The sequence below is a fragment of the Nannobrachium achirus genome (assembly GCF_963921795.1).
Source record: "Nannobrachium achirus genome assembly, chromosome: 13".
NCBI lineage: Eukaryota > Metazoa > Chordata > Actinopteri > Myctophiformes > Myctophidae > Nannobrachium > Nannobrachium achirus.
The window spans coordinates 20,221,948-20,235,250 of NC_137833.1; the positions used below are offsets into that span (position 1 = coordinate 20,221,948).

General features: G+C 45.9%; 1 protein-coding gene across 1 annotated transcript in view; it reads right to left on the reverse strand.

The window, feature by feature from the left end:
• The window catches only part of smoc2 (SPARC related modular calcium binding 2), a gene marked incomplete at both ends in the record, with an annotated part of 50,126 nt that extends 38,999 nt beyond the window's left edge, over nucleotides 1-11,127 (reverse strand). Inside the window, 2 exons of the mRNA XM_080740268.1 lie at nucleotides 1,788-1,950; nucleotides 11,053-11,127. Coding sequence (XP_080596394.1) covers nucleotides 1,788-1,950; nucleotides 11,053-11,127 — 238 coding nt within the window. The remainder of the gene's footprint in view (nucleotides 1-1,787; nucleotides 1,951-11,052) is intronic.
• Nucleotides 11,128-13,303: the final 2,176 nt, after the last annotated feature.

Genomic DNA, 13,303 nt, shown 5'->3' on the forward strand with positions numbered 1-13,303 from the left:
TGTGTGTGTGTGTGTGTGTGTGTGTGTGTGTGTGTGTGTGTGTGTGTGTGAGACTGTGTGTGTGTGTGTGTGTGTGTGTGTGTGTGTGTGACTGTGTGTGTGTGTGTGTGTGTGTGTGTGTGTGTGTGTGTGTGTGTGTGTGTGTGTGTGTGTGTGTGTGTGTGTGTGTGTCATTGTCACTGGTGTGGAGAGAGAGGGCAAGACGCTCACTGTTCACAACGGAGGGAAACAGGGAGCTCTAATGTTAGCCGCAGTGGAAAACCTGTGAGTCGTCCTTCTCCAGAGGGGGGCTGCAAGCAGAAAAAAAATAGGCAGTCTGGAAAAAATGACAGGACACTTGAATCATCTGAGTCCAATGATAGAAAATAAATCCGGTGCCAGCCTCGCCATCCTTGAAACACAAACCCATCACTGTGCTTTTTAAGGCGTAAAACCCCCGGTCCTCTCGGTTAATCCGGCTGTCGCCTCGAGAAACCCCTCTATCACCCCACCCCCGCCCCCCACCCCACAGCCTTCCTGAATTGAGGAGTCAGGAATGGGGGGGGGGGGGGGGGGGAAGCGGGGGGCGTCTGGGGCAGACTCCCAGACCCGACGTTATTGACGCATTCAATACGACTTTCATGGACTCTTGTCCCTTTCAGCTTCCTAGCTGGACTCCTCCATTCTCTCTCTCTCTCTCTCTCTCTCTCTCTCTCTCCCTGCGCTGTCCACCACATCCAGATGTCCAGCTTCAAGACGTTGCCATAGAGACCCAGTATGGGCATAAAATTGCAGAATGTTTTTCCATCATATGAGAGTTTTCTTTCAGCGGGCCCTGAACGCTCTCTCTCTCTTTCTCTCTCATTCCGCCTATTAGTGATCTAATATTGTAATGGGTAAGAATGGGGCATTGTCTCCAGTCTGTAGAGCGTTGAAGTAGTGGTATAGAGTTAGTGAGTGGGGCGGAGGTGGGAAGGGGTAGGGGGAGCAGCGTTCGGGGTGTATGGGCTCTTCCTTCCAGCACCAGCAACAATGGGGGAGTTTGTGAGCTGCCTGACCTTAATGCCTCTCTGTCACATTAAGGCTTTTCATGTGCAACCCCTCCAGCCCGTCACATGCACACAGGCTTCCTCGCCGCTATGAATGTATGATATATGGTGAACATCGGCACATTAATTCTTGTCAAGATGTTTCATTCAAGCGCCCCTGAAATTGCTGCTGCTGCTGCATAATTCATTCGAATTCGCCCGAGGCCATATAAGCCACCATTTCTAATCAATAAGGATGTTGTGGACTCCCTGGGTGCTGCACTGTGTTGGAATGGAAAGAAAAGCAAAGTTGAGCAGTGGAAAAATACATAGTAAAGTATGGCTGATGATAAACAAATACCGTATCTGATAGAATTAAGCCATTAAGACCTGGAACGCAGCTGTGTCACTTTAGATTTGAACCACTTTAACCATTATTTTATGCTTTAGCTATTACAAAATGGCAGATATACAAGCTCACAGCGTGGCACTCGGTGCCACGCTGCGAGCTTGTACATCTGCAATTTTTTCTAAGACTAAACTAAAGAGCACCGTCGATAAAATGTATTAATTGCATAGATTAGCGCAGGATTATGAGCCTAAGCGAATGGCAGAAAATCTCTCTTCGCTCTATGAAATGTGTCAACCCCAGTCACCCTCCCAGGGCTCAAAGAATCAATTATGCTGAAATGAATTTAACCCACAGAAGGTTCTGCCGTGAACCCTGCCGCGCATGTGAGAGTATCAGGCGGGGCGCTGAAGCGTGACTCATGACCTGACCTTTGCATGGCCCTCGGATGACCTCCAGCTGGGGGTCGCGGCACTTGGCACGGAGGAACTCGCAGCGCGACGTGAAGGTCCTGCCGTCTGAGGCGCACAGAGGCTTCCGAGGACCCCCGCTGCACTCCATGTTGCACTCCTTATCCTGATCCACACGCAGAAACTGCAACAAGTAAACAAAATAAATTAAAAAAGAACAAGTGAGAAAGACAAAGCATATAGGGCATGGGTCTTCAACAGGGGGTCCCCTCAGAGTTACTACAGGGGGTCCTCCAAATCTTTGAGCGATAGAAAGAGACTTTTCTTTCTCCTTTTTTACCACTATTCGGAGAACTTTAGCCAAAAATAGCAGATCTACAAGCTCACAACGCCTTGCGCTGCGAGGCGTTGTGACTTGTGAGCTTGTAGATCGGCTATTTTCGGCAAAGAGCTTTGGTGTAGAGGGTAAAAAGAGCAGACTAAGAATAGAGTGAAAGGTCAAGTTTAGTAAGTATTGATGGTTCAGGTCGTTAAACATCTGAAAACACAAATTGACATGAATCCAAAATACGCAGTGCTGTCATACAATGAAACTAAATTTATATGGAATCTATGAACCGGTTGAGGGGGTCCCTGCTTCATCTCTCTCTCAACTAAGGGGTCCTTGGCCTGAAAACGTTGGGATAAGCAGGGGGGAAAGAAAACATGTTTAACAATGAAACATTTCCCTGAATCAATGAACTCTGCACTCACAACGGTTTAATCTCCCCCGCAGCAGGTGTGATTCTGGAGGGATTTATGAAGTCTAAATACAGGGTGTGATTGGAGCTCGTGTAGGGGCAAATGCCCTTTTTTTAAAAAAAACATAGGCTAATATTCCAAAAAGTCAGACACAGGACATGCTGTCCATTGCCACGGCTCATATTGAGTAATTGTCAGTTCCTTCCTGGAACCCCTTTATCAGAGGTGCTAAAGCCAGCAAAAATCCTTCCATAAATATGTTATAGAGCAGTGTTTCTCAACCTTTTTTCTGCATGGGCACACTTTTCATGTCCCAAGAATCCATGGGCACACCAACATAATATGGGGGTGTAAATATCGTCACTGTCGGGAAGAAACCATGTATCTCCAAGTTTCAGATTTGTACGTTTCTTCGCAAAGTAAAGCCCTGCTTCGTCATACAAGGCTGTCGCACAACAGTAGTGAAAACAGCAGATCTACAAGCACACAACGCCTCACACCGCGAGGCGCTGTGTGCTTGTAGATTGGCTGTTTTCACTAGTTTAAATCATTTTTAAAATGATAAATAAAATACTGTCTTTCAAGCAGTTTCAAGGGGCACACCAAAGGTCCCCAGGCACAGTGGTTGAGAAACACGGTTATAGAGGGCCTGATAAACAACACAAGAGACACTGGGGTGGAGCAGGGCCTAAAGCCTCATTTCTGCTTCCTCGTACAACCGTGTCCCTCCCTAGTCGCCTTTTCAGTTTGAAAATCATTTATTTTCAGGTTAGGTGGGGTTAAGTATAAATAAGGTTTTAAGAGCTACTGTCAGTCCATCGGCGAGCGAGCCGCGCCGCACCGTGCTGTGTCTTGTCTCGGTTAAGGGAGGGGGCAGAGGAGGAGGAGTAGGATAAGACTTGACTGATGCTTCCTCCCCTCCTTTTGTCCGTGCCAACACCTGTGTAGGCATTCACCTGGAATCACTCCGGACTGGCAGGGGCCTCGCGTCACATGTGGGGGAAAAGTGGGACTGAGTTACTAGGGCCCAAGGTGGAGGGGGCCTTAATTATTTTATACTTTAGCTATTGAAAAATAGCAGATATACAAGCTCAGCTGTAGATCTGCTATTTTTGAAAAGTTGTGAAAAAGTATGCAAATCTTATATCATATATCATATATATTTTTTAAGCAAACATTTGTAACACAAATTTTGATTCTGGGGGGTCCCTGGAACTAAATATTTTGAGATGGGGGTCCGTGGCCAAATACATATCATTTTGGGGTTCCTTCACATGAAACAGTTTGTGCACCTCTGACATAGAAACTTAGGTAAAAAAAAAGAAAAAAAAAAGAAAAAACCCTTTGAAATATTCAAAGACTTGCACAAATGTTCACGATTTTTCAAAAATAGCAGATCTACAAGCTTGCAGCGTGGCACTCAGTGCCGTGCTGTGAGCTTGTTGTATATCTGCTATTTTTCAATAGTTAAAGTTGTACCGGTACCCAGAGCCCAGAATTTGGTGCGACACCCCTGCTCTGGACTGGAGTATGTTTTACTCAACCACAAAGAAAAATAAAAAAAGAAACAAGGATGCAGACGGGCTGAACGCATCGGATCACCTGTGTCAATGCCGCCATTGTATCTGCCGCCGCGGTACGAATCCCACCCCTCGCCACGGGGGCGGACAGCAAGCTGTGACTGCTACAATGAATGAAAAGGCTGAATGAAATAGCTGGTTGAATAAACGAGACGCCAGGGGTTTTGTGCCGATACAGTACGAGTGCAGGGTTTTCATAATGTTTGCATGATTCATACATTCGTCTGAAATAATGAGTAATGAATGATGAGGAGTAGACGACCGCTTGAGGCCACCCGTTTTGTGTTAGTCTTTCTATCAGTCACACAGGTGCTGTTTTCTCTCATGCAACGTGGGGGTGAATACTTTGTCTAAAAGTCTTAACTGTCCTCTCTCACACTCCCTTTGTGCTTTAGAAATGACAATATTTGCATGCATGGATTTCCTTTGTTCAGTTTCCCATGTCTTGTTTTGTAGCTCTTTGTTCGTGTGCTTTCAGTGATGCATGCTGCGTCTAAGAAAACAGCCCTGAATGCCTTTTCTTTCAACTGTTCACAGACAGACACACATGCTTGTATGTATGTATGTATGTGCGTACGTCTGCTCTCACACGCACGCACGCACGCACGCATGCACGCACGCACGCACGCACACACACACACACACACACACACACACACACACACACACACACACAAATCTAAAAGCCAGAGAATCAAAGGCCTCTCTCTCAAAGGTAGGCTATATAAATCCATTGTAAGTTATTAAATGACAGGGCAAGGTAACCTACAGAGAGAAAAGAGATATCATCCATGCAGAGGGGCGGGATTATCACCAATAAAAAAAATTAGCTGTGTCTGACATCTTACAAATGGAGTGAGGGATGGGATGGGAACGGGTAGTGCCCTCCCCCTCCCCCCATCCCCTTCAACAGACCCATAACCCCCCACCACCACCCAAACCCAAGCCCCCCAGACCTTGCATTCATTGAGAGGAGCAGGGCTGCAGGGCTCCGTGGCTGTCTTGCTGCACCTGGAAGAGGGTTGGCTGGGACAGAGGCATGGCCCTGGGCTGGTGTGTGTGTGTCTGTGTGCGTACGTGTGTATGTGCAAGTGAGTGTGTGTGTGTGTGTGTGTGTGTGTGTGTGTGTGTGTGTGTGCGTGTGCGTGTGTGCGCGCATGCGTGTGTGTGTGTGTGCGCGCATGCGTGCGCGCGTGTGTGTATGGTCGGGCTTCCGTCAGCCCTACTCATAAATCTTCCCTGGAGGAATCAGAGAAGAGAGGCCCGTTGGAACACATCGGAAGAGAGAGAAGCCACTGTTTGGTTTGAATGAATTAAAAAAGGAAAAAAAAGAAGAAGAAAGAAATTTGTCCTTTCTTCTCTTGGCTGCTGCTTTTGAAACTGATGTGTTGTCAACCTACTCTCTTTTCCACCAATCTTTCAGTGAGTGTCTGCGCTGAACAGAGGGGTGATGGGGGAAATAGAATCCTTCACAGTCCTGAGTTGGAGACCTCTGGACTCGATATATGCGATATACAGGCTGTTCTATCTAAGAAAGGGGTGGGCAACTTTGATGATGGAGAGGGCCACTATATTTCCACCTTCACTCCAGAGGGCCACATTGCATATTGCTATCTCATACAAAAGAAGCAGAAATAGCCGATCTACAAGCTCAAAACGCGTCGCAGCGCGACACGTTTTGAGCTTGTAGATCGGCTATTTTTGCTTCTTTTGAATTGGAAACCTGAAATCTAACCTTAATTTCAAATGCATTTAGTTATACTTAATGTTAACTTTAAGAACGTAAATACAAATATGTTGGACATAAAAAAGACTAACATTTGAATATTACTATACTAGTCATTAAGCTACTAATAGACTTGAGTAAATTCAACCTAGTCATGTTTGTATGTTTGGAATTGGAACAGCTGAAATCAATAATATATGATTCTTTTGATATTAACCAGCTGAGGGCCGCATTAAGTGAAGGTGGGGGCCGCATGTAGCCCCCGGGCCGCCAGTTGCCCATGTAGGATCTAAGAGCATCCATTTTAAATCAAATTTAAACACCTGTTATATCACTGCCCAGTTCTCGGCTCCTTGGTGGTTGGGGGCTGTAGGGTTTAACGTCCCCGCCTACCCCCCCAACCCTTGTCAACGTCTCTCAGCTTCAGGGGTTGTGCGCATCGCTGCTTCTGACTGACAGTGTCCCCATAGACGCAGACTCTCCCTCTGTCCTCCCATCACGAGTCTGGACTTCCCTCCTCGGTGGCGAGTCTGGTGACCTCTCGTCACCCTTCACCCAGTCTTTCACAGCTCACCCCGTCCCATTTGAGGCCAGGCAGACATGATGGACTGCTCAGAAAATTGTTTCCGCGGAATAGCAGAGGCCTGCCAGGCCACGATCAGCTCTGATAATGCGTAAGTGTGTCCAATGACGCTTGGCGGTCGGCCTCAATCCTCCGCCACTTGCCACAACCCTCACTGACCACCCTAGTGCTCACACCACACAGCTATTATCACTCTCTGTCCCGGCCAGCCAACAGACTGACAACCCAAACACAGCCATTCAGCAGCGCAGCATCCCGCTAGACGCACACAGCACAACGCGCAGCAGAGGGCCAATAGAATCTTTGCCACACAGCTTCAAGAATGAAGCATCCAAATCACACAGTTAGCCATGAAATCAGCCACCCATGAAATCAGCCACCCATTCTGTCTGAGAGACGGGCAAATGGCAGATACAGTGCTGTTTATTCCACGCTTGCACTTTGCCATGGGCATAGCAGGTTGAACAAAATGTATACCCCAGTGAAAGGAATAGACCCTGGCGGACGGAATACACTTGAGGCTAATGTGCTCGATACCATCATCGAACACCGCAATCCATGTTACAGGCTGTGATATAATTCATTGTAGGACTGTAACAGAACATCAACTGGAACATGTAACTGGTTGAAGAGACATTATTTCTGGAAAGCGACGCTGTTCCAAGCCTACGACAACGTGCAAATTAGCCATAATGGCGTGTTGAGGACCTCTTCCATCCTTCCTGTCTGCGCCTAATGGCAGCTAGCTGTCCCACTGTACATCTCTGTGTGTTTGGCCTGAGGTGATGGATGTGCGAGGCTGGCAAGGCTGCGGCACGGCCCTGTCACTCCCCTGATGTCTCATTCTAAACTCTCATCTCACTTGACACCACAATTGTGCACCCACAGCAACCAGGGCATGGAGTGATGGATGGTCTACTTGCCTTGGATACATCCAGCCCGAGTTTCTTGCCGCTGATTTACTGTCTGTTCAGATAGAGGGAGAAGAAGAACCCACGCAAGACAGGACACATATTGTGGCTTAAATCCATTTATGGCAGAAATCCTTTTTCTGCTCTCTTCCAATGCTTCTTTTTCTCATTTTGCACACTCTCTCTTTGTTCCTCCCTTCTCTTATCCTTTGCTTGATCTTTCTCGGAAGATGCTTTATGCATCTGCTGAAATAATACAATAAGAGGTTGGCAAAAGAATAAGTGAAGGGGGAGACAGAAGGAGTGTAAGGGAGTGAGAGTTTTTTTTTTTTTCCTTTTCCAAGACCAACCGGCATACAAATCAAATCCTATTACCTCCCCCTGGCTCCGCAGCATTGTGGGACTGAATGGAGTGCTGCGGAGGCGAGCCTCCAGCAGAGAGCACATTGAGGGCCGATAAGGGCCTTCTGGACCGAGAGGCCCCCTCTTCCAGCACCCCGTGAGGCCCCTCACACCACAGCCTTGAAGGGTCAATGGGGGCCCCAGCTGAGAGCCGTGGCAAACGTGTTAAATGGCCTTGGCGGGAGTTTCCTCCGTGGACGCTGGGATGCAAAGGGGATCATTAGTTTCCAGCATGGTGGAAAGGGAAGAAAGTGACAGCCTTTAACCAGGCTATTAACTCAATCAAAGGCAAACGCGTTTAATTGCTGTTAAAGATGTTTAAAAGAAAGCAACAGTGGTGTGAAAGACCACCGATAGTCATGGGGGGAGGACGAGAAAGTATTCTCTGTGCAGGTGCACAATTCTATGAAAGAAGCGCCGGCAATAAAGGCCATATATTATGCTAAAGTGTATTTTAAACAGGTTGGAACAAGAGGCGCTCATTGTCCCCATCTTTTTTGCTAAGAAATCCAGACTCTCATAAGCCATGGAAAAATTCGGCCTAATGAACAACCTAGGCAGGTTTCCAATATTTTCAGTGGCCTGTTCAACCTCAACTATGCACAAAATATCTGACATATTGAAACAGTTTCTCCAAAACAACCATAACCCATGCTCTCCTGTGTCATTGAAACAAAAATCCAACAATGAGTCCCAAAGCCTCTATAAAGGATAAATTCAGTGCTCTGCTATCTCAGTATAGAAAGCCTAATGACCTCCAATGGCACAATATGGCATAGATGAAAATGTATTCCCATAAATCTATTTAATAGGTTGGATTTACATAGGAGAGAAGCGTGATTTGAAATTAATCTCTTCTATCAGAATCGGACTTTATTGTCACATCACATTCACAAAATATTAAGTGTGCAGGCCCATCAGAGATAGAGAATAGAAGTAGAATAAAGTGCATGAGAAAAAGGTGTCTTATGTGCATAATAATTTAAGTCATCATGAATATATTATGTAAACAAGAGACCATTTAAAACACAGATCAGATCGGTCTGTGCATTAAAAAACATAGTTCAGTTCAGTGTGCAGGGGCCACAGGCTTAGCTCTTATTCAGCAGTCTAATTGCTGCTAGATAAAAACAGTTCAAGAGTCCGGTGGTACTGCAGTGGATCTCAACCTTCTCAGGCCGTGACCCCCAAAATAATCATATTTTAACTGGGCTCCCGCCCTGACGAGTACTAAGAGTTGAGGTATTACATTTTTTTCACAATTTCTGCCTCTAATATTTGACAATTTGGCCAATGTTTAATTTGTCATTTTAGAGGTATTAAAAAGTATGCAGATAACCTCTGTACACTTGAACTTTACGTTGGTTTGTTTACTGTTGAGTGAGAAAACAATGTTGCGCATTAAGTTAATCATCTGGGGACCCCCCAAAATAATTTTGGGACCCCCCTGGGGGTCCCAACCCACAGGTTGAGAACCACTGTGCTACTGTATGGCTTGCCTGGCCGTGGGTTCATTCCACAGCGGTTTGAACAGGCCATGGCTGGGGTGGTAAATCTATAGTGGGTTGTGCATCACACCCACACACGTCTGACACACCAACCCTGTATCTCTGCACCCAGTTACATTGTGTGCATGTGCTGTGTGGATATCACAAACCATATCATATCCTAGGACAGCTTCGGTTCACAAACACAGGCCCATTTATCTCTGCTTGTATCAGTATGTGTGTGTGTGTGTGTGTGTGTGTGTATGTGTGTGTGTGTGTGTGTGTGTGTGTGTGTGTGTGTGTGTGTGTGTGTGTGTGTGTGTGTGTGTGTGTGTGTATGTGTCTGCGAGTGTGGATCAGAGTGCAGAGGTGCGCCTGCACAATGCAACACTTCCTCCCACATTCCACAATTCCTAGTGCCGACAGGGATAGAGGTTCTGTGACCCCCCTCAACCCCAGGTTAACAACTCATGGCCATTTGTTTCCAATTGGATATTAAGGCATCTTCACACTGCCCATAAATAACGGAGCTGGGGGCGGCGGCTGTCACATCAACCTCTAAATCATGAGGGTAAGCCTCTGACAGTGTGCATTCCTCAGCCACTTCGGCCTCCGCTCTGCAGAACTCTATCATTCCTCCCTTAGCACCATACGTGCACTTGACTGTAGCCATAAAATACTCTTCGTCCGCCTCAAAGATGCACTCTTGCTTTCCCTTTTACACATGGGTATTCTGGGTATAATCGATTGACTGACTGCTGCTGCCAGTACTGGACCTTTGTGCTCTCCTCCTGTAAACAACGGCATTTACTTTTTGAGACAATAGACCCGCTGATATAGCAGTCTAGTCCCTAAAGAGTGCATTGTCATCAAAGCTATTGGACGGAACCCCCGACTGCATACTTTGCCTCTGGGCTGCTGGCACAACCAGACATGCACAGGACGGAGAGACGGGCAGGCCGGTAAAGCAGGCAGCACTGCAGCAGGCTGGCTGGCTGTGGAAGCAGTCCAGAATGTGCTGCTAACAGGCCCATCAACAGCACAAAGACAGGCCAGCAGAGATAACCAGCAGCCCTGCCATCTGGAACTGTCATACGACTCAGACAGACACACCGAGGCTCTGTCAGCAAAGGGAGAGCACAGAAACTTTGGTTTGCCAAGACAAACTTTGCCACAGAATGTTGTCGTTCCATCCAAAATTGTGTCAGCTATATAGGCATATATATATATATATATAGGCATACAGCAGATTACTTTTTGGGGGTGGGGGAGACATAAACATTACAAAAATATAAATGTATTAGAATATCTTAAAAAGCTTATGTGAGTGTGTGTGTGTGTGTGTGTGTGTGTGTGTGTGTGTGTGTGTGTGTGTATGTGTGATATATATATGTGATATGTGATATATATATATATATATATATATATATATATATATATATATATATATATATATATATACCTGTATATATATATATATATATATATCTTATATGCTATGACTTAAAATCTATTATTTTATTCTCACATATCTGTAAGCTTTATACAAGCTGAAAGAATAAACACTGACAACACGGGTTTGATGAAAATGATAATGTAAGAAAGGTTACAGAGTACAGGAACTGAATTACATAGCCTACATCTCCACAAAAAAAGTAAAAAAAGAAAAAAAAAAAACATAATGTGAATTGGCCATGCTTTCTCTTGTATTTTTCATTACCTCTCCGTTTCATTGGTTATATACCAGCGCCATTACGCACGAAAAGCATAATGCAAATCTTGACTTTGAAACCTGTTAGATGCAGATTTTGACTTTAAAAAAGGGCATTCTGACAAAATCGTGACCATCCTCCTACCGTAAGAGCGGAGAACTTCTGAGCGCGCCCGGCGCACAGGAGGCAGAGAAGGACCAACAGCGAGTAGACGCGCATCCTGATGCTGGCAGGCAGTAAATGTCCCAAACTTTTTACGCACGGTCCAAACTTCACACTATGGTGACTTCAACTTGGCCTCACCCCAAAAAAACAGTGTGTATTTAAAATGTGTCGAAAAGTAAAATAAAAATCCACAGTATTCCGTTAAAAATGCCAGTGGTGGGAAAAGCCTGCTGTTGGGGACTTCGTCTCCTTCCTTGATCTACCCAAACGTCTGTGTAGAAACTCTTATTTCTGGCAATAAGATAAACCCCCTGTGTCCTGACCTTTTCCCTCCCTAAATGTCTCTCCCTTTCTGCTTCTCTCCAATTCGACTTCTTTTACTCCTCCACACCCCCTCCTCCCTCTCCTCGTATTTTGTGGACTAGATCCCTTATCGGATGCAGGCAGTTCCTTGCCGGTAGGTAGGTATACGTTTTGAAGGAGTAGGTCTGCTGCTGGTAGCTAAGGCAAACACGACAGGTATTCTTTTCTCTTCCCGCTTGTCTTCCCTCTCCAGACCACAACAAGTAATCCTTTTTATATAATGCCTGGGTATGGAAATCGCCCGGCAATGAAGGGATCATCAGACATATGCCGACTCGGGAGGGTATGATCATGAAGGGATGAAAGTTAAACGCAGTCTGGGCTTTGAGCAGCGCACAGCCTTGAAGTCCATCTCATAAAAGCGACTCAACTCTCCCTTTCTCGGCGCATGCATGCACACGCACGCACGCGCGCGCACAGACGGGCGGACGCTGAGAGAGAGCAGTGCGATAGCGAGCAAGAAAGATACACTCACACAATGTGTAGCCTATATTATAAATAAACAAGACAAAAAATTGTGGTTTTGGAGGTGGAATTGAAAGGAATGGGGAATACGGTCATTTTATATCACGAAAACCTTTGTAAAAGTCAGGTAGATAAAACATAAAACCACATAGCTGACGCTCTGGAGTCTGGACCAGAGTTAAAAACTAATCTATCTCAGTTGTGACAAAATAAACAAATAGCCTAATAAATGAATGAATGCACAGCAGAGGTCAGTAGCCTACTGATGTCACACGAAGAACACTGCTCCACAATTCTCCTATTATAAACAACTAGTTGACCAGAGCTCATCGGAGAATCAAATCATAAGACATTCATTAATATGCAATATGCACACAAACTCGATGTAGAGCTTTGACATGTTGGAGCGCATGAAAGGTCCCAGATCGCCTATTTGTTTGTGTCACTATACCCCCATCTACTGGCATCTGTAAGTAATCACAACCTACTTGTGTATTGATTAGATTTAAAGTATTATCTATATTAATCTCTTCGTGCCCCAGTCTCCTTATTATATTATTTACGATGATTGATGGTAGATCGGGGTAGTTGTGTTTTACGACGAAAGTATGGAAATAAATAGTAGAAAGTAGATTTGTAGAAACACACTCGCTACCGCCGCGATCCCACAATGCCGCTGTCGAGAACGAGAGAGTGTTTTTTACTGGTGATTCAGTCAGAGTGTATGAAAGGGTGCGCTCGTTTTATTGTCCACGACATTGCAAGCGGCGCGAAGGCCAGCGGACCTTGGTCCTGCTCTTCGCCCCCGAGCGCCGCAGGCGCGAGTGGCCGCGCCGCGCGAGTTACGAAGCCGTGGTGAATGCAATCGTTATATTTATGCCCAGGCCGTAAGGCCTGGGCAAGCCCACGATAAACGCCCGCGCAGTCCGGTGCGCATTTCCGAACGCACCCTTTCCCCACACTCGGACTGAAACACCAGTAAAAAACACCATCCCGTCGAGAACCTGCTGCCTTCTCCTTCCTGACAGGGTTGCCATGTGTGCTTATTTATAAGCGACCTTTGGGCTTGTTGTTCTGTCTGGTGGTTGCAGTTTGCGCTTTCTTCTAAAGTGTAGTTTCTTATATTTAGGCAGGCTTGTTTCCTAATGTTGTTAAACCAGTGTCTTTCCAAAACATCAATGAGGTCCACAATCACAACACCAGAGGCAGGCCAGGCAGCTCCACAAATCACGTGCAACCCAGATTTGGCTCAAAGTAAACACAGGTCTTTCTCCTGCTATGCTGCAAAAATATGGAATACTCTACCTACGCTACGGCCCTAAAGGAGCTAGTGTAAATCCCTATTCTCCTTTAAACATGCTCTGAAAAATCACTTACAGGTGGCTGCCTGCAACTCGAAACT